This window comes from Musa acuminata, chromosome BXJ2-5, assembly GCF_036884655.1.
Source record: "Musa acuminata AAA Group cultivar baxijiao chromosome BXJ2-5, Cavendish_Baxijiao_AAA, whole genome shotgun sequence".
Lineage (NCBI taxonomy): Eukaryota > Viridiplantae > Streptophyta > Magnoliopsida > Zingiberales > Musaceae > Musa > Musa acuminata.
The window spans coordinates 40,036,278-40,057,241 of NC_088342.1; the positions used below are offsets into that span (position 1 = coordinate 40,036,278).

The 20,964-nt window shown below is 39.8% G+C and overlaps 2 protein-coding genes and 1 non-coding gene across 12 annotated transcripts; 1 reads left to right on the forward strand and 2 right to left on the reverse strand.

Annotated features, from left to right (window-relative positions):
- The first annotated feature begins 1,352 nt into the window (after positions 1–1,352).
- Positions 1,353–1,423, forward strand: TRNAG-GCC (transfer RNA glycine (anticodon GCC)). The gene has a single exon. It is a non-coding gene; the product is annotated as a tRNA-Gly (tRNA).
- Positions 1,424–5,888: 4,465 nt separating this feature from the next.
- Positions 5,889–12,796, reverse strand: LOC103985745 (AT-hook motif nuclear-localized protein 20-like). 9 transcript variants are annotated; one of them, XM_065109446.1, is made up of 5 exons: positions 12,056–12,726; positions 10,830–10,977; positions 9,751–9,805; positions 9,604–9,663; positions 5,889–8,133 (listed from the first exon to the last, which is right to left on the reverse strand). In XM_065109446.1, the coding sequence occupies exon 5, from the start codon at positions 7,030–7,032 to the stop codon at positions 6,220–6,222; it is 813 nt and encodes a 270-aa protein (XP_064965518.1). In that variant the 5' UTR covers positions 7,033–8,133; positions 9,604–9,663; positions 9,751–9,805; positions 10,830–10,977; positions 12,056–12,726; the 3' UTR covers positions 5,889–6,219. The 9 variants fall into 9 exon arrangements, 4 of the variants coding, with proteins under 4 accessions (XP_064965518.1, XP_064965516.1, XP_064965515.1 ...); XR_010487095.1 differs by lacking the exon at positions 5,889–8,133 and adding an exon at positions 9,190–9,505; XR_010487094.1 differs by lacking the exon at positions 5,889–8,133 and adding an exon at positions 9,190–9,531.
- Positions 12,797–16,238: 3,442 nt separating this feature from the next.
- Positions 16,239–18,534, reverse strand: LOC103985744 (uncharacterized). Of its 2 annotated transcripts, none has more exons than XM_018825829.2 (2): positions 18,186–18,534; positions 16,239–18,031 (listed from the first exon to the last, which is right to left on the reverse strand). In XM_018825829.2, exon 2 carries the CDS (start codon positions 17,946–17,948, stop codon positions 16,290–16,292), a length of 1,659 nt encoding a protein of 552 aa, XP_018681374.2. In that variant the 5' UTR covers positions 17,949–18,031; positions 18,186–18,534; the 3' UTR covers positions 16,239–16,289. The 2 variants fall into 2 exon arrangements, with proteins under 2 accessions (XP_018681374.2, XP_018681375.2); XM_018825830.2 differs by having other exon boundaries at positions 18,143–18,521.
- Between the last annotated feature and the right edge of the window lie 2,430 nt (positions 18,535–20,964).

Genomic DNA, 20,964 nt, shown 5'->3' on the forward strand with positions numbered 1-20,964 from the left:
TATGTCAGGGATACAGCTTTCCTATCAGCACATTTAGAGGCTAGTCTGTGTGACACATTCTTTGCAACAGACCATTTAAGAAATAAGGGAAAAAGGACAGAATTTAGAGGGCACGGCTATAATTGTATCTTATACTTTGCTTTTTTTTAGTGTTCTACCAATCAATAGTAAAAGTAATACATGAAGGAGGTTTTTATTGAGACATCCTGGTGATTAGCAAACTGTTTGATAAACATTAGATTAGAGACCATGCTAAAGATAGGGAACAGAATAATGGTATTTGAAAGATCTTATATACTAAGAAAACTTTCGCATTGGATGGTTTTACTACTGAAGATAGGGAACATGCTTACTGCCAGCATTTAAAATTACTGCATTGAATTTATTGTGGTCGTAATTGTTTTATTTTTTGTTCCAACCCATTGCAGTATCTTATTAGTCTCCTATTTTTAACTCATAATACCTTGTCGCCTGAATGATGCTATAGGAAACTGTTTAAATATTCTTTTTATGATATGGGACTTCAAATCTCAAATAAAATCTTTCAACTTTTGCAGACTTTGAGACCAGTTGTAAGACCTACACCTCAATTTGTTCAGACTAAAAAGATGCAGTTTTTTGTCTTTCTTGTTCTGATTAGATATTCGTCACTTTTATCATAATGTACGACCTCCTCCATGTACAGAGTCCAACAATGCCATTCCCAGCAGGACCTTATGCAGTTGTCGGCTGCGCTCATCAGGGTCGTGTGCATATCTCAGACCATGGGAGTAAGTGTTCTGTTGCTTCGAGTTGGCACGAGACTCTGATTTCTTCACTTTTTAAAAACAGAGTAAGGAAAAAAGAGAAAGAAATAAATAATCGTAGTGAAAGACAACAGACAAAAAAAAAAAAAGAGAAAATATCATATTCACATCTACAGTTCTATTACAGTCGTAGTGAAAGATAATATAAATATAATCCTTCAATATGTTAGAATGGTATTTTGCAATTTTGGTGCTTCGATACTTGAGTGTCAATATCGAAAAATGGCACACCCACACTAATGAAAACATGATACATCGGAGGAGGTGTATGTGTATACTAGGCGATGAAAGCGGGATGGTCGACTTTTTATGTTCTCATACGCAATTTATATTGAAATTTTATTTATTTTGATATCAAAATTTTATTATCCAAAATCTTTCGAATATCTATGTAAAGATCAGTACTATCTGTATCCACGGTCAAGAATAACATTAACAAGAAGTTTCCCAAAATCTTTTCTTATAATCCGGCAAAATTCTGTGCTTGTTGGTGCTTTGATATTTTAGAACCCTATGGATATTTATTTTGGCAAACAAAATGCAACGGCACCAGTGGTCTAGTGGTAGAATAGTACCCTGCCACGGTACAGACCCGGGTTCGATTCCCGGCTGGTGCATGTGTTTTTGGTAATCAACCGTTGCCTTTGTTGGTGCGGAATAACGGGAAGAGTGAAGGGGTGGGCGGGAGCAAGGACACCACATCATTCAGAGAACCTCCCCGCATTTTGCGGGCGACACTCGACATGGGCCCCTCTTCGTACCCCCTACCGTTGCTTTTCCCGCGCGCTCCGCCAAAGCCTGTTTCGGACCCCACGCCCACATCCCATCATCTCTCTCTCTCGCTGCCGTTCTATTGTTATTTTCCATTTTCCTTCTTGTACTCCCTTCTTTTTAGGGCACTAAATGGGAAGTAACAGACTTCGACCCTGCGGGATCCGTCTCTGGGGATGTTGCTGATTCTTTTAGAAGTTAGCTCATTGCGAACCTTACTTAGAATGTGGAATGCTTTTGCTTATGTCCACTTCAAGGAAGACGATGATGGTTGGAGTAATCTTCCCTCTTATCCAAATATATCCGGTAGAAGTAAGAAGAATCCTTCTGCTCGAGGAGGCTTCTTGGCTTAACAGCTACCTCCATTTGGCCATCCGACTTGCAAAGCTGGGTCATATTCCAGTAGCTGTAAGAATCCTTGTGCTCGAGGAGGTTGGCTCTCTTATCCGTATACATCACTGTAAAGACAACTCATAGGACATGCATGAGGAACGAAGGATTTGGTGCTGCTACTTCTATGGCTTCATCAGGGTCCTCAACCAAACAGTAGAAGAACTTCGATGACCAGGGAAGGGGAGTGTGTAGGTGATGTTAGATGATTACCAATTCTAAAAGGCATGCTCAGTCCCTCACAAGAACCCTTCGGTGATGTTAGATGATTACCAACCTCTACACTACCAGCACAAGAACCCTTATCACTGCAACAAAATATACTTTAGGCTGCAGTTTTTAGCAAAGAATCACTTCAGGAGAGAACTTGCGATTCCAAGAGAGAGAGAGAGAGAGAGAGAGATTATTTTCATATATCCAATCACCTGTTGATCCACTAATACTTCAAAATGGAGAAGGTCCACCAAAACAGCACCGAAGTACGTCTAGAGATCTTTCCAGTGATAACATAACCATGGAAATTTGACTCGGGTGCTGATGGACATGTCGTTGAGAACCCTTTTTGCATTAGGTGGGTTAAAATCAGTCGAAGATATTTTGAGACATGTCTTCATCGATCAGATGCACATTCAATTTGGTCAATGTAATTGCTGCAGTTACTTTTTAATGCAACTTTTAGCCAAATCATTGATTTCCAAGTCGACTGTAATCGATTGCATGGACTGAGTTCAAAAAAAGCTTCCCCAAGTGCTACAAACTCCTTTTTTGAGCTAACCTCCAATATATATATATATAGACTGATTCTTTTCCTTCCAACTTATTTGAGCTAACTGTGTTCAGATGTTACACCACTGAACTCTTCTTTCCAGCATCATCTAGAGAGCAAAGGGATCTGATGGTACTACCCAAATTACAAGCTTTGACATATTCCTTCTACGTTGGCTAGGCTGAGTCTGAAGGCCACTTATAAGAATCCAATTCAATTCAATTGTAAACTAGTGATAGATATATCATCACAACAAGGAAGGTGCCACTTGAACTCTGTTGATGACACACTCATCACTTTGAAATCACATCTCTTTGCCTTCATCCTCAGGTTCTCTCTGACTAAGAAACCCACTTGAATTCTTCTTGTGTAGGTTATTTTGATTCAAAAAAGTATATTATATTGGACCAAACTGCAGTTGGTCTTATTTTATTGTCTTGATCGACTCACTCAAAGAATGCACAACTTTCTCCTGACAAACATATCGCATTCAAAGAGCGGACTGCTTCTCAAAGTTCAATCTAATTTAGATCATTAGGAAAAAAAAAAAATGTACTTCTGCTATGATCCACTGGTTCTTCCTTCCTTCTTCAACTTTTACGAACCAAGTGCAGGGAAAGGACCACTCAAATTTGTGTCTTTTCTTTATGCGATGGCAAGCTATGCTTAGGCAATGAACCCTATCGATTGGTTACCACTATCTCAGTATATAACAATACTATTGTTACATGTTCCAAGGATATCTTTTCAATCTGTAGCAGGTGGCAATGAGGTTGAGCTTGGAAAAGCAAGTGATACCAAAGTGGGGGAATCTAATGGATCCAAGAGTGTTTTTTATTGTTGTTGTTATTATTATTAGTGGATGCAATGATTTCACTGTTAGGGTTGATGGACTTGAAGGTTTACCATTGGAATGCTACATCCAAGTAGCCATTGATTAATCAAATATTAGGTGGAATAAAGTAAGTAGTTCTTGTGATCCATGTGAAGCTGAGGTGTCCTCATTTGTGAACACCATCAATTATGCATTTCTTTGACGAGAAACTGTCCATGTTTGCTCAGCAGAGAGATCAATTGTTGACTGTTTCTATGGTCGGACTGATTAGAACAAGATCTACTAGTTTTTGATGTCTCCATTGCTCTTGATTCATATTATATATACACTGAGGCATGAAGATTAGTATCATATGACCTGTTCATGCTAGATTATTACTGTAGCTTATCACAGCTTTCCTTAAACCCAAGTGAGGAACCATTCATTCATTTGCAGTCACAGGAATCAAGAGGTTTGTGAATCTCTCTCTTACTCCTCCAGAATGCAATATAATAATGATTAAAATATTATATTAGAAAATTAATATAAGATTTAATATGGTTCGATAATTTTTATCTATTCTATGTTAATAGAGAAAATCAAATTATTCATCACATAAGATCAATTACAATACTCTTTGAGTTATCCTCAGTAAAATATAAATTTTCTTGTACACCCTCTCGAAAATATTCCTCTCTAGAAACTCAGTGATATCAAAAATATTCCTTACATATTGTTCTTTCCTTATCAAAACTTAGAATAACCAAATCCTAATTGTTGAGATTTTCTTTCTCCACTATGACTTCTTTTCTTATCATTTTAAGATATTTGACTATAGGAATCACGAAATACTTATCGATTCTACCAGCATAAAAGAGATAAGAAGACTATAACTCTAAGAGTAACAAGCATCACTCATAGAAGAAGGTAAATAAGGTAGGTGTGGTAAACTTATGTCATGGAAAGCAAGTTAGGTTCACAAAATTATGCATTGAATCTTTTGGATCCCTATATATGATGCGACAAATTATCCTAGAAGATAGATTATGAGACATATTTGGTCCACATTAGCAGCAGTAGATTAATATATCTTCCACGAAAACATGGCGTGGAGCACAAGTCATCGCAATTGGCCTTCGATATGGCATCTACGCATCTTTTGACCACGTAAAAAATGATGATTTATTATTGATTAAGAGAGACTTTTCAACACCACCATCTTCTAAAGTGCGCCTTTAGGGAAACTATCCTCCTATTGATGTTCTTCACTTATTTGAGGCATCAACATTAACAAAACGATTTTTAGATTAATTAGAAATTTTTAATGATCATTATGTGGAATTCTCTGCCCTCAATCTCTCAAGCTTTTTCTTCTTCTTTTTAGTTAGTTAGTTGCCACTCTTCACTCTGTGTCAATAGCTAGCTTATTTGGATTGAGAGATTAGGTTTAAGCATTATACATTGGCAAAATGAAGTCACTTATTATCAATGAAAAATCTAGGATTATTTTCAGTGAGCAATGAATACTGTTTCAAGAAAAATTGCATACTAAAAGTCTTTTTTGTTTGCTGTTATGTTACTTCTCCCAAGTTTATATTCAACTTAAGAATAAGAAAAATTGCAAAATATGTAGACAATGAGGTTATGATGTTGCAATTGTTGGGAAAAAGCTTGCTATCAAGAAATGATGATATGAAACCCAACAAGTTATGTGGTATGCCTTTGTAATGTAGAAAATACATGGGTTATACATACATATACCCCAATAGAATATACGGTCGAGCGAGATAATTAAAAGTTAAACATTAGGTTGTATTTTGGGTATTGCACTGAGATAATGGACCGATAATTACCGAAAAAAATAACAAAGCATTGTAGTAATGACAACAGATTAAAATGACTCTCTATTAGTGCAACAAATTTGACCAAATATTATTATTAGCTCTTTGAGGTTGTGATGTGCTGCATATTTTTCCCTGGAAAACACCCTTTTCACTGTAATTGTGAAAGCTGTAATCTTGTATGTGTTTGCCTTAGTCCAGCAGTAAACAATTGCCCACATCCTCTTCTCTTGTTTGGAAAAGTCTGATCCATTGTTCTATCTTTGTTCAAATGCAAGAAAAATGGATTCCAAATGTATACAACATTATAATTAGTGTCATATACTCCCTACTGGGGTGCATATATTTCTACAAGTAGATTTGTGTCAAGTATCAATCATACTTGTCAACCTAGCAATAATGATGCAGCTCCAGTGGCCCTAATGATTGACCATAAGAAGAAAATGAGCATCAGTGAAGAGTAATAATATATGTAGAACACAACCTGCACTCAACAGTAGTTCTCAAGTGATTCCTGTTTTGCATATCAAACTATACAATGGTGGCATCCACCATGGTTTCATAGCTTAATCAAAGAGTTGCTCGAGACAGACCTTGAAGCAGCAGCAGCAGCAGCAGCTGTTCTTCCAGCTTTCCCAATCTCTCCTGCTTATTAGCTATGGTACAACGTAATTGTAGGCTATGCTAAGCTAATAAGGGCATCTAAGCTGCCACCAACACCATCGTTGCACGCCACCACATCCGAGGAAACAGAAGCCAAAAGCTCCAAGGAATACCGTCATACACCATGGAAGCAAAGAGAAGCTTCTCTTTCGTCGTCCTCCTGCTAAACTAGTATGGCGGGGGGCGCGCATGAGCCCACGCGAGGGCGTCGTGGCCGAGCTGCCCGCCGTTGGGCATTAGATTCGGCGGCAAGCTGTACATGTTGAGCAACGATGGATCGGGCAACCCACCCGTGAGTGAGCTCGGCAATCCGGCGTTGGCGCCTGCGGCTTCGTCTTCCTCCTCGAGTGGCAGCCTCTCGTAGGTAGCGGTGGCGAACGTGGCGGCGACCACCATGACAGGCCCCGTCGCGATGAGCGACCCCACGACGGTGCCGCCGACCACCTGGCCCTGACCGCCGGCGAGGTAGACGGCCAGGCCGCTGGTCCCCGGCGGGGCTGGACCCGGCAGGAACGTGCCAGTGAGCGACAGGATCTCGAAGCGGCCATGCAGGGCGACGACGGAGCCGGGTGCGGCGGGCTGGCGGAGCGTGACGTTGGCGACTGCACCGGCGCCGCTGAGCACGCTGACGCCGCACTGCCGGCGGCGCGCGAACTGCGCGATGCAGTCGGCTACGTCGGCCCCGGCGGCCACCTCCATCACGTGGCTGCGGAGCGCGTTGGGGCTGTCGCGGGTGATGAAGATCGGCGGCTTCGGCTTGTTCTTTGATCCAGGGGGGCGCCCGCGGGGGCGGCGGCTGCCGACCTCCACCGCCCCCTCTTTGGGGTCGTCGTTGTTGTCGCGGTCGTCCTCGTCGTCTGCTCGGGAGCCGAAGGGCTCGGTTCCCTTGGGCTGCATCTCGTCCTCCAGCTTTTTGCGACCGGAGGACGCCGGTTCAACTCTGGGAAGTCCCAGGTTCCCCGCCCACCAGGGGTTCGACATCTTGTCAGCTTAAAGCACCAGATCTACCAACCTACAACTCTCTCTCTCTCTCTCTCTCTCTCTCTCTCTCTCTCTCTCTCTCTCTTCCTACTGCTTTTATGCGTTCCACTTCTGTGTACAATATACTAGAAGAGAGGCAAACTGAGAAAAGCTTCTGAAGATTTAACAAATTCTCTCTTTCCCTCTCTCTCTCTCTATCTCCCTTTTCCTTCTATCTCTTCCTCTTCTCTGTATACTATACTAGAAGAGACGCAAACTTGAGAGAAGCTTCTTCTTTGGAGAAGACGAAGGAAAGTCTCTCTCTCCTTCGACTCCTCTTTTCCTGCTGCTGCTTCTATCTCTTCCACTCATCTGTACACCATACTAGAAGGGACGCAAACTGAGAGAAGCTTCTTCTTTGGAGAAGATTGAGAAGGAAGGTGGGAGCAAGAGGAAGCAGCTCGGAGTCAGTTTGTATGTCATCCACCGGAAGAGGCGAGGGAGAGGGATGAGGGAATTGGGTTTGGTCTACATGATGGACAAGGAAGGAGGCAAGAAGAACCTTCAACATCTACTACCTAAAACAGAATTCCACGCCGATCTTCTCACACAGAGGAGGGCAGAAACGGGAGTTTGCCCTTTTCCTCTTCTTTCGGTCTACACAGAAGCAGCAGCCAAGTGGTAGTAATTAAGAAAACCTGGCCACTCACTGAGAGGAGAAAGCGAGGTCATATCTTCCAATCGTATGTGTGTGTGTGTGTGTGACAGAGAGAGAGAGAGAGAGAGAGATGCGGATGGGGTGTACATGGAATAGTTTACTGGTGGGACGTTCTTTAGTTGTTGCCATAGGGTGGTGCAAAGAGAAATAATAGAACAGTGTAAGAGAGAGAGAGAGAGAGAGAGAGAGAGAGAGAGAGAGAGAGAGAGATGGTAATTGTTTACCTCATTGCTCGCGTGTAGGGCCGCGTGCGCATGGGAAGGTGGGAAGCACGTCCCTGTCTCAAGCCTCGTCGTCCCAATCCTCCACCAGAGATGCTCGTGAGAGATCGAGTCTCAACGCACTCAGACTCTGCTGCTTTCAACTCCATTCACTTCAAGAACAGCCCATCTCTTCCACGCCCCCTGCAAATATATATATATAGTTCTTAGCAGAATTTATAGAGCAGTGACTGCAGGATCTCTGTCCTTCCTTTAGTCTCTCAGCAACAACATGAAGTCAATTGAAGGATTCAGAATGTCGCTATGAGGAAGATCTAATTGGTGGTAAATTAATTCGAATCCTTTTTCTCTGATGCAGAGTTTTCAATTTGAGAAGTTGTTCAGCTTACAAGAGATGACTTGTAACAAAGATTTGCATTACTACCCATCACGATTACTTTTTCTCAAGAAACTGGATATCAATGGTGATTAAGAGAAATTGCTAATGAAATGTTGATAAAGAGAAAACATTAAATGTTTTTGGTAGTTTCATTAGAGGAAATTAAGAATTAAATGTTCTCTTAGGGTCTCATTTCTCTTCTCTTTGCATATCTATAGATAGATATCAATGGTGTTATTTGCAACATTTCCAATCAAAAATCAATCATAAATACTTAAAGAGGCTCCACATACATACATACATACAGTAGTTAAAAGAAATAAACTAATTAAAATTAATGATGTGAGAAAAAGGTAATGGAAGACTAAAAAAAATTTAATAAAAACTATAGATAAAAGTTTCAAGGTGACAAAAAATTCATGTAGTCATCCTAAATAGTTAAGACTTTCCACGTAAACATATTAATAACACATTTAAGATAAACTATAAGCAAAATCAAGCATCCTATCATAATAATTTAAGTAATTCATCATCTAAGATAGTATAAACATGTGCTTAGGAGATCTATATATACGATAGTTAGAAAAAAAATAAAATAATTAATATTAATGATATAAGGAAAGACAAAGAAAAACTAAAAAACTCTTAATAAAAATTATAAATAAAATTTAAATACTCTAAATTTAACTAAACATATGACGTTTTACAAATTTCTGGAGCGATAAAAAATTTATATGATCAGCACAAATAATTAAGACTTACGACTTTATTGGTTTCGTTGATTCGACGTGAACATATCAACAACACATTTCAGATACCTTCCAAAATTGTTGGCAGGATCAAGCATCCTATCACAATCATTCAAGTAATTCATCATCTTTATTAAGATTCTAAAACGTTCAACAGGAAAATGATAGGACTACAAGATAAAAGACCTGAAAATGATAGGACTCATTCTTAGTCTTCAACCTCACAAGATTCAACATCTAAGGTGTCAATTTCACATATACAGTAATAGTACGCAAAAGGAAATCACGCGTGAGGGCTACAGTCGCAATAAATCACTTTAGAAGGACCAACAATCTGCTTGTGTACTATAAAGCTGAAGATTTCTACTTGGTTAGGTAATACATGAGTAAGAAGAGCACCAGGAAAGAGATCACAAGTGTAGCCATTCTGCAATTCAACTTTCTCTCAAAAACCTAAGGAAGAAAATTTAATTTTGGCCAAAAACAGAAGTAGAAACCCAATGAACAGATGTGAAGTGTATTTACCATCTTGAATCGATCAACTGTTCCAGAAAGGACTCCGCTGGAAGTATCCATGTCATGACCCTAAAACCAACACCAAGAAATCACAATTGGATACTTTGCTAGAGAAAGAACAAGAGAGTGAGAAGCCCCCATGTGCCCTGCACATACCATTTGGTCCAAGGCATGATTATGGATCTCGACTTCTTCATGTATTTCCCATCAACTTCACACCAAGATGATCATAATAACTAAAATGTAATATCAACAAATATCCAAGTTTTCTAAGATAATTAAATTCCTTATCGCTGCATGTTAAGATAGATAAATAGGCATCAACTGTGTCACAAAAAAAAGGAAATGATTGAGATGATTGTTGCAATAAAAATAAATGACAAAGGCATAATTTCTCTGTTAAACTGCTGATGTTTCAGAAGATGAAAAACTAATTGAATTACCAAACTCAAATAAAAGAGATGCAATTAAATGAAAATAAGAAAAGGATACACAAACTGGAAAATTAGAAGATATTTTCTCTTTAGATAGCTAAATAAAACTTTTTAAGTAAATTTGTGACAATTTTAGAAATAATGAGAAGGGCAAAATATTTAGGGTGATCTTGAAAAAAAACAAGATCTAATCATAGAGTGTAACATTTGCATATTGACCAAAGATATGCCACCAATATTAAGGTCTTCAACTGGGTAATATGAAGCATGACTCCTTAGCAGGGCTCAGAGTTCTGAAGATCAAACATTATAGCATTAAATAGGTATCTCTGGACAAAGAAACAGCAGAGTATCTCTTATCAGTCCATATGGAACAGCTCTAAAGAAGAATATTTTACACATTCATCATCAAAAGCAAAATTCTAATAATCTGGAAGAACATGACCAGGTAGATCATAAAAATATGACTGAAGCTGGGGTGTCAAGTTTAAACCCAAGCATCAACTAAAATAACTGTCACCGGTCCTCACCCAACAAAAAAAGAACTGTCACCAGTGGCAGTGAAGAAGTAACAGCTCAAACACATCACAAAACCAAAAAAAGCACAGGTCCATCAAGAAGCTTCCAATCTTAAGAAAGATGTTTGTTCTAATATCAATCACAATATCTATGAAATATATTTACAAGATAAACAACAGGTCCAACAGTTCTATCAAGAGAAATTTGAGTAGGACTTGATAAAATATAATGAGTCAGGAAATATTTACCAAAAAATCAAATAAAATATTGTAAATGACCTACTCTTTTTTAAAAATTCACTCTATCTTGCAACCCATCAATATATTTATCTTAGTCATACTCAGCAATTTCATGAGAGGATTAAGATGAGGCCCGAATGCCACCCTCCTCAATGCTATCAAACAGAGCAGCTCTGTTGCTTTGATAGTCTCTGCAAGCAGTTAAATTAAACATAAGATAAGAAGTGACAAATTCAAGGACTTATTTAAAATACTAGAATAAAGTACAAATTTTTCTGAAGATCCAAAAAAAATACTGCCAAAGTGCTAATAGGCAATGCAATTCAAAAAATGAATTAACTCTTTCCTTTATGTCGAATATGCCACTATCAAGGAACACACCATATGAGCTACCGTATGTAATAAAAAAGCTACACTTAGAGCATCACTAATGAAGCTCAATGCATTTTAGTCAAGTTTGTGCCATGGCCTAAACTCAAGCTTTCTATAAAAGCGGTCCACTTAATGCGTTGAAAATCTTTAACAGCCAAAATGCTAAATTCAATTGCTGCTGCTGGCAAGCACATATTTTTATACTAATAATTTCTGTTTTGGCATAAAGTGGGCCTAATTCCCTTTCTCCAAAAAAAACTCGTTGTTAATTTAACGCAACATCATTCTTCAAGTCCTTCAACTCTAATGATGCTCTTTGGTTTGTCCATCACTAGTTTTCCTCTTGAAACTATAAAGAGATTCAAAGTTTTCTCTAGTAGCATACAGCATAAAATTGGTGCCAATTTGTTATTGGTCAACCACTTAAGGATCAGCTCTAAAATTGAGCTGCTGTGATCCATTATTCAACAACTTGAGACATAGTCCCAGTTTGAGTATAAACATATACTATAGTTCGAAATTTATAGGACAAGCCACAACTGCGCTGACATGCATAAACAAGATTCATGTCTCTTTATGTACTAAAATGCAGTGCGATCAGTTTCAATTTAAAATTTACCAAAAATATTGTTAAATAACAAATGCAAAGACCAAAAGACGATTCTACTAATAATTGAAAGGCAAAAATATGAACATATGAAATAGCCATAAACTTTAAAAAGTTTGTTCATATGAACTTCCATGAGATTAACCGAATAATTAATGCACAAAGAAACAGGGCAAGCGAACTGTGGAGCGCTTTATATGAAAAAAAGTTAATTTTTGTCATAAAATCTCGCAAAAGCTAGTCCTCGAAGCAAATCCTTGGATGGAAACAAAATAAAATGACGGACGTACCTTCTCAAATTCATAACTTTGGTGAATTCAGAGAATTCCATTATTTATCCTGATATCTTCTGCTTTTTTAACGTTCCGTATATTCCGCGACGGCCACAAATGCAGCGCCAGAGGTGTGGCCGTTTCAATAAATGGATACAAAATTGCATCTTTAGCAAAAAAAAAAAAATGTTAGCAACAATAACATCGCAAAGGAACCAATAGCTGCAAATAGCAATTCATTCTGGAACCGTTTCTTAATCGAACAAATAACGTGTATTCAAAGGTCTTCTCGTCGTTCTACAACTCATACTATGATAAAATCTGAGTTATGAACCCCCATAATTCAGACAACAAATCATCCAAGAAAGCTCAAATCACAACACTAGTTGATCAACGAGAACTCGAAGCACTTAAATTCCTAAATCGTAATTATTCTCGGTGATAACTCATTCACAACACCAATCAATTCGACAGATCCCACGCAAAAGGCAAACCAAGATTCGACTTATCCCATTCCGAAATGTAACGAGAACAGGGGAAAACAGGAGGAAAGGCGAGACCTTCGATCCAAGACATATGAACAGATTAACGAGCCTGTGTCTTAGGACGCAACAATATCCATCGACAACAATTCTAGGGTTCGGGTTACCTCGCAGTACCCAAATGCAGCGGTGTCGGTGGTGTGAACCGCGAAGACGAAGAAAGGGGTAGCGGAGTTATCCCCACCGGCTTTTATATGCGGAACGCGCTGCATCCTACGCGCTGGCCACGTGGCGTTCGCCGATTCGGAAGGGTTTGTTGCAATGGAAACCGCAGAAGACGGGTTTGTTGAACGGTGATTAGTACGCTTAGAATAGGAAGGGACGTCCAGTGATGCTGTGGATGGATGCGAGGAAGTTTGGGTCGGAGAAGAATGGGTCGGGTCGGGTCGCGTTGAAGGAAGTTTGAACCGAAAAAGAACGGGTCGGGTCAATTTGGTCAAATATCCTAATTAATCGGATCATAACAAATGATAATACTTCGTAAAAGAGGAGATTTCAGGCCAAGTTCGGGCCCTGAAGCCCAAGCTTATCCCTTAAAATTTGGGCCTTTAATAGGCTCACTCCGGCCCACTTAATTGACTCGATTCACGAGATCGAACCAAGCCGGTGACAGAGACACGACCACATGCCTGCTTGCACGGCGGCCGGCACCCATCGGCCCTCTGCTTTTTTACTTGCGTTTCCCTTCGAAAGCTTCACTGCGGGCTGCTGCAAAAGGGGTGCACGCTTGTCGCATGATTCGACCAAATGCATCGCCTCGTAAAGCCACACGCAGCCTCCGCATGGCATGCATACGTAGCAGAAAAGGAACGTAAAGTGACTTGCAATGAGAAGCAGAAGGCTTAGACCTCCACCCGTGCATGCAATGATGATCATTGTGAAGATAGGAACAGATGCAGTCTTCTCAGGGAGCAGTCGTTCATGTGAAATGCTCATGATTCGTGTGAGGCTAATCATTTACCAAAGCTTGACCCACCATTGCGACAGAAGTAGATGAAACTCTCAGAACTAGCTATGAGTATCTCTCTCTCTCTCTCTCTCTCTCTTCGCATGCACTCTGTAGAAACGTTAATGGAAAAACATAATATCTCGTTTGATATTTTTTTTTCCTTTTTTCCTTGTATGATTCTTAAGACATCTTTAAACTATTGATTCACTCTTGAGTTCTACTTTGGGAGTTATTTCTCCCGTCTATTTTTTAGATTTTTTAGAATTTCTTATCACATTCTTAATGATAGAAGGATCAAAGCCTAATCATACATTAAGTACTTCTTAAGGAACACTTATACGGTGCAATGAATATCCTTAGTCCAATATCATTAATTTCTTCGAAATTTCTATTTCTTGTTCCAATATCATTAGATTTGCATTATTCCGAAAACTATGTGTGTTTTCAAAATAGTAAACTCATCGTACTCTTATAAATCAATTCAAATTTTAACTCATTTCTAATATGAAACTAAATCATGAGATTAGAAAACAATAATAAAAGAGGAGATAATCTCTGAGTAAACCTGCTTGAATCATCAGAGAAAACCAAGATTTCCTGAGCAAACTATGCCATTAGTTTGATGGATTAATCTCCCAGAACGAACAATCTATCGTGTTCAAAGGAAGAAGATGCCAGAGAAGGTAGGAAATGGAGCCCAACATGCTGTAGACTCCTGCAACAAAACTGAGCAGCAGCTGGCCATCATCTGACAGAAAATACATTAATGCACCATTAATTCAGCATCAAAGGTTAGCACATGAGAATGCTCATCTTCCTCCTACCCACTCCTCCCAGTCTCTATCCAGCTTTAATTCCACCATTAATGGCTTCAACCAATTGGGCCCAACATTTAACAACAGGAAGCTGCACTGTCATGCATGAATAATACACCATAACATCTGTGGCCAGCAGCACCTGCCTCCAATTCAAATGTTTGAATTGGAGTAAAAGGGCCAGGTTGAATGCTTGGTCGCTTCTGAGAACCCACAAGTCAAACAAACGAACACCAACATTTTTGCCATGTAAAAACTTCTGCTATCACTAACAATTGCTTAGACACCATATTTTTGTGAGCATGTGTATGTTATTAACAAAAGACACACAAGTCTTGCAACCGTAGAGACCGCCTTGCCATAGTTAATCGCTCATCAAGAAGGACCGATAGTGTTTGCAAAACCTCATTGTTCACAATGGTCATCGCTAGCTGAATCTTACAAACACCTGAGACACAAGCAAAAGTTACATCAAAATCTACCATAAATCAGATTTTATGCTGAAAATAAGGTTTTCAACAGTCTAACCAAACATTCAATATTACTGGCTTAGTAATGTCGGGAATCAATTAGCATGTATCCATTTCCTTTAGAACCATAGCAGAACATACTCGATATTGCTCTTAAACTGTTGCCTACTGTCATTATGCTACAACAAATGGCTGCTACTGGGATGAAATGCAACTGACTAGAAAGATTCATAGCTATTAAGGCATGAAAATATATTACAGTCCACGGACGAGAGAAGGCTCAATGCTATATTATTAATTGAATTGGAGATTTTAAAAAGAGGTCAAATAATGGACATTTATAATACAAAGAGATGTTTCATTAGTGGATTATTACCAAAGGAACGTGGAGAATGGAAGAAAACATGTCAACATTCCACAAACAGGTGCCGCACAATTTTGTATCACCATAGGCCAATGATAGAAGAATGTTAAGTCAACATCACAAACCCATGAAAAGGATATACCGGAAAGTATGTTTGTTTGTGATGAAAAGGAAACTGGCAGCTCCCTCGCCTGCTGTCAGCTCATTAGCACCTCAATCCTTCATTATTTACCAACTTGCAAGACAAACATAGTCCACTGCTACTTAGATAAACATAGGGACCTGTTTCACTGTTCGTCGATGCACAAAAAACACTTCATGGATTATAAAAGTAGGTAGAGAAGAAAATTAGAAATATTAACATTTAAAATCCTCCTATGAGAAGGCACCTGACTGCTGAATGATGCCTAATATTCATGTTTGCAATACCTATCTGAAAAACAAGTACAAGGACCAGAGGAATTTAGATTGTAGAACTATGAGATTGTATATCCTAAATGATACTTTTTCTTTCATAAGCTTATTATTGTCAGGTGATACATCATATTCAGAGCCATATAATTGAGGGAAGATGATAGAGATATGTGAAGCTGGAGGACGTTCTCCATCTCTATGGCTAAAAAAATATACTTATTGAGGGATTGGCAAACCATGAAATAAGGAACTTATAAAGAGTAAGGTAGACACTAAGCATAAGTGTTGTCATTTAACTATGCATAGTTTAGTTCTACGAGTATCAATTCCAATCAACCATGTTTTTGCTAGTGAATTCATAAAAGTTGAAACATGTATAAGTTGTACAAGCAAACAAACTTACCATGTAAATGAGAATTATGGTGTACCCGTCTTGTAAGTTTACCAAACAGATATAAAAGCTGAAAGGAATACACATAAAATTTAACTATGTGACAGTCGTGAAAAATCACAGTGAATGAAAATGTGAAATTCCTATAAGCATAATCATTGAATTCTGAACAGAAGATTCATATCCATTAGAAATAAGAATTTGTACCTTAGAGAAGAAAAATCAGCAACTCTTTTGCTTTTGCTGGATGCAGAAATAGGAAAAGGTAAAGTTCCAAATACCACATTTTTCTTTAAATCTTGATGAATTACAAGTGGAGCTGAGAAACGTATTGCATATGCCATGCCATACAATCATCAAAGTCCAGACTACTTGTACAATCCAGTAAAGCATTTTGCTGCTGTTCATACCGACAAATATAGTTCAACCCTACCAGAAGCTCACAAATAGTCGCCTCTGTCTTCTCCCTGTCAGCAAAATGTAAAGTCTGAAGCAACAAAACATTTTCTCTCGACACTATTTGCTGTTGCTCAAAGTTCCGCTCAGTCTGCCAACGAATCATATCATGAGCCATGGGTAGCAGCCAGCTCAAGATTTTAGCAAGTGCTTCCTTCCAATTGTGTGCAAGTGGAGCATCATAAATAGCTAAATTCTTCACATACGACTTCAGGCTCTTTCTAAGAGCTGCTCTTAAGCTCGAGGGCAACATCTGGTACAAATCATCTCTTGCATCCTCCCCAACCAAATGCGGATACTTTAGTAACTTCTCAATGATAATTATGATGTTTGCATAATGCAATGCAAGAGCTGATCCACCCACGGTGGAGGGTGCCGCAAGCATCATTACGTCACTCCTTGGCCCAAATTTTGATCTTCTTCCACTTGTATTCTGCACTATTTCATCACCAAATGGAACCAAAGCACCAATTGCAGGCCGACTGAGGCAACTCTCCTTCTCTGACTGCTCATTGCTATCCTTCAATAGAGCAGAGCTGCCTAAACTGAGGCACTGCATGAAAAGGCGCCCAGGACTTGCTCCACAGTGGAATCGGAGACCCTCTCCCCGGAAATTAACACCAGTGACAGCATCAGAAGCCACGGCAGGGATCTTCACAGACTTGCTATCCAGGGAACCTGATCTTAGGGACCCTGAATGAATTGGGTACTGAACTGGACTAACAATTTGGTCTGAAAGCTGACAACTTTGATCACAAACTAGGGAATCCAGGGTGCCGATTGTATCCCCAAACACGAGGCAGATCCGAGAATGGATAGTGCAGACAGCTCGGGCGAGGAGGAGGACGACCTTGTCGAAAGTTCGGTTCCAAAGGGAGGAGTCACGCAAGTGCTTAACGTCTCGCCGCTGCCACTGGATCTTCTGGTCGAAGGCCTGGCGGCTCGCGTGGTGGGCAGGGTTCTGGTGGAACTTCTTGGCAGCGTGCTCCAGCTCCGTGAGAACCTCCAGCTCGGCGTAGAGAGCTGAGGTGGAGGAGACGAAGCGCTCCATCTTGCGGATGGTCCCGGCCATGTCCCTGGAGAGGAAGCCGAGGCCGGAAGGATCGACGCGGCCGGCAAGGAGGTCGGAGTACACGTGCTCGAAGCCAACGAGGGCGGGATGAGAGCAGCGGCGGCCCAGGCGGGCGGCGACGGCGGCGACGCAGTTGAGGTCGTCCAACTTCTCGGCGAGGGCGAGGGAGAGAAGAAAGGGTTCGTCGGAGGAGACGAGGTGGTTGACGCCGTAGGCGGTGAGGGTCTGGGAGTGGAACCGCGCCATCTCCGATTCGGACAGGGAGCGGTAAAGACCGATGGCGCGGGACATGGCGCTGGCAACCTCGAAGGAGAGGATCCCGACGGTGGCGGTAGAGGCACCGCCATCCGGCGGCAGCTTCGACCCGTTCTTCTTCTTCTTCTTCATCTGCTTCTTCTTGGCGGTGTTGGCGGCGGCGGCAGCGACGGAAGTCCGCATATTGTCTATCCGCGGCTGGCGAGATCTAGCGTTCTCCTGACTCTTCCTCTGCCTCCGATCGCATTCAAACAAGGCTTCGTCTTCTGCGAAGAAGCAAACAAGCAAAAGGAAAATTGAGCGCTTTCGCAGGGCAAAAAAATCCAATCTTTACTACGAAATCAGCAGCCTAAAACAAGCACGAATTCAAGTCATACACAGCCAGCTCAGAAGGATGAAAAATTGGAATCTTTCATTCACCTCCTCGATTCCCAAGATCTCATCTTTTCCATTCCAATCCGAGCACGATTGACCTCCAGCCAACACTGGAGAGTAGCGCAAACTCGTACTTCCGGGATTCGACACACGGCGACTTGGATAGCCTACAAAAACTGACAACACCAGGAAGGGGATAGCGTCGGGAGTTGTAATTCCGCCTCAATTTGCTTCTCCAAACACGACGGCAGAGTAGCGGAATTGGATTCCTTCTTTCTTCGCCTTCCTCCGAACACAGGGAGTCATAATTAGATGAGGGAAGTGTTGCGGAGGCCGCTTAAACGAGGAGAGGAGACAGAGGAGGGAGGGAGGGAGGGAAACACTTGGGAAGAAGAGCAGCACATGGAGAGAGAAGGTTCTGGGTATGTTATATATACACAACAACGTACAATACCGTAATATTATATCAAAGACGTATGAATAGGGTAGGGATAAATGTGGGTGAGACACTCTGAGTCAATGAACTTTAATATGTGAGTGAGTGAAATAGGTACATTTACACATTATGCATGCAATTTTTCTAATATATTTTATTTATTTTTTATAATTAATATTCATATTTGATAGGTTTTATAATTTCTTCATCATTTACTTAATTAACATAATATTCACATTCATCATATACATCATATAATTCAATATGTAAGGCTAGACATCATATTATATGAGATTCAAATTTGAATGTTTTAACCTGTCACTCTCTCTCTCTCTCTCTCGAGTTTTTTGTCTGACAGAAGATTTTTGTTTTGGTTATTTTCCGGAAAAGTGTTTCTCCTTTTTCCTCTTTTTGCTTCTTTTTCAAACACATTCAATTGAATCGATTTAACCTAATTCAATATTTAGATCATTCCAAAATAAAAATAACCAATAAATTTAAATAATATATATCTATTCATTTGTATTAATAAAATAGAATAATCGTATGAAATTATTTTTATGTAGAGATGATGTTTCCTATCCGTGTGTTAAGTGGGATCTTAGTATTTTAATCATCTAAACCAATGGAAACATGCTTTGGGTTAAGTAAAGCCAAGCATGGCTGAGGTCAAAAAGAGTTGCATGGCTTAGGTTTGGCTTTCGTACCATCTCCATCTCCATCTCCGCAAGTTCCTATCCCTTTGGAGTTTTCCCTTCGTGCAGAACATCATCAACTTGGGACCTCATCCAGCCCAACTTGCCTTTGGCAGCAGTACATTCCCCTCTCTCTCTTTCTCTCTCTCTTCATTTCTAATAGGCGATGGTGCCGCAGTTGAACCGGAGTGGGTTTTGGCTGTCGTCAGTTCTCTGTATGTGGGATTTGGTGCATTGGCCTTTATAGCTTTTGGAGTTCAAATGGCTATGTCATGGCGAATACCGACGTGTGTAAGCTTCCGTTGCTTATACTGTGTTACTAAACTCGTATCAGAGAGGATGAAGAGAAGTGCACAGCATTCAACATCACCAGCCTCCTTTTCCTTCAATCAGATCTTATCCACTTACATTTGGAACAGGTAAGACTTGCTGCTATATGATAACAGATGAATGCGATGTCAGTGGTAATCTCATCTGAACCAGAGTTGCGAGGATGGGGAATGGTTGGGTTACAGTAATATTTTCATGGTCAAATGAACTGTATATTGGAGAACAATCAATTCAATGTTTTGCAGTGACATGTAGGCTCGTCTCCTTCATGAAGGTGTAGGAAGCAGCAAAACACAGGTATCATCATCACAACCAAGCATGTCCTCGAATAATTTATTGGGTTTAAAGGTGATATTTGCCCACATTGTTTCTGAAAGCATGATAAGGACATGAGTAAACCACCAACCATCAGCATCTCTACTCGAGGCTGAAACGAGACTATATGTCTTCGATCATAGGCTTCATCTTTCTTTTCTCTGTCTTAGCTTTCTTCACATACTTAGAGACTTCTATGTATGTTCCTTCGACATGCTTTGCATCGGGTGTCTTTTCTAGGTTCTCCAGCAAAGGCTTCTCCTTCTGCCCTAAGCTTGCTTATTGCAGATGCTAATCTATCGTCAGGTAAATCCAAAGCTGTGGATTCTGGCTTCTGTACCACCTCAGAAAAAGATGTATTATGGACAGCGGGTGTCACAGCATAATCCTCGTTGTATTTCGTTTTACATTTGGTTGAATAAGTATCAAGTTTATCATTCACATTGCGGGCAGATGAAAGATTCTTATCGAAATGTAGTTTCAGAATCATTTAAGTGCAAAGATATATGTATGTATCTATAGGCCTTTTTCAATTTATCTAGCATCATACTTTCCTGCATTTCTCGACCGACATCATCATTGGAGCCACTAAGCAGTTTGATGTCCACTTCGTCATACTTGCTAGATTTCACTCCTCATCTATTTCCTATTCCATCATTTTATTTGAACATCATAACTTCGACCGTGATCTCAGAAGATATTACTAGGGCAGAAGATGGACATGCTTCAGAAATAGTGAAATCTGGGATCATTTTCCTTATCCTTTTCCTTTGCGCCTCTCGTTAGCAATAGTTTCCTAATTATCAGAACCTATGTCATGACATTTGATCTCATAATCATCCTATGAGATAGTTTGTATAGATCTATAAAAATTTGATATGATCATAACTTTTATGTCATACCGTTGATTCATCAATTACAGTAGCACTACTAAGAAATTCAAAGATAATAAGGAATAAATTTTATTTTTTATCATCCTCTATCAATTTTTTTAATTTTTTTTATCATAAATCAAGTATTTTTTACATAAAAAATAACATAATATACT

What these genes read in the sequence shown, in the direction of transcription:
- LOC103985745 (XM_065109444.1), bottom strand. Translation starts at nt 7,032, where the DNA reads ATGTCGAACCCCTGGTGGGCGGGGAACCTGGGACTTCCCAGAGTTGAA.
- LOC103985744 (XM_018825829.2), bottom strand. Translation starts at nt 17,948, where the DNA reads ATGCGGACTTCCGTCGCTGCCGCCGCCGCCAACACCGCCAAGAAGAAG.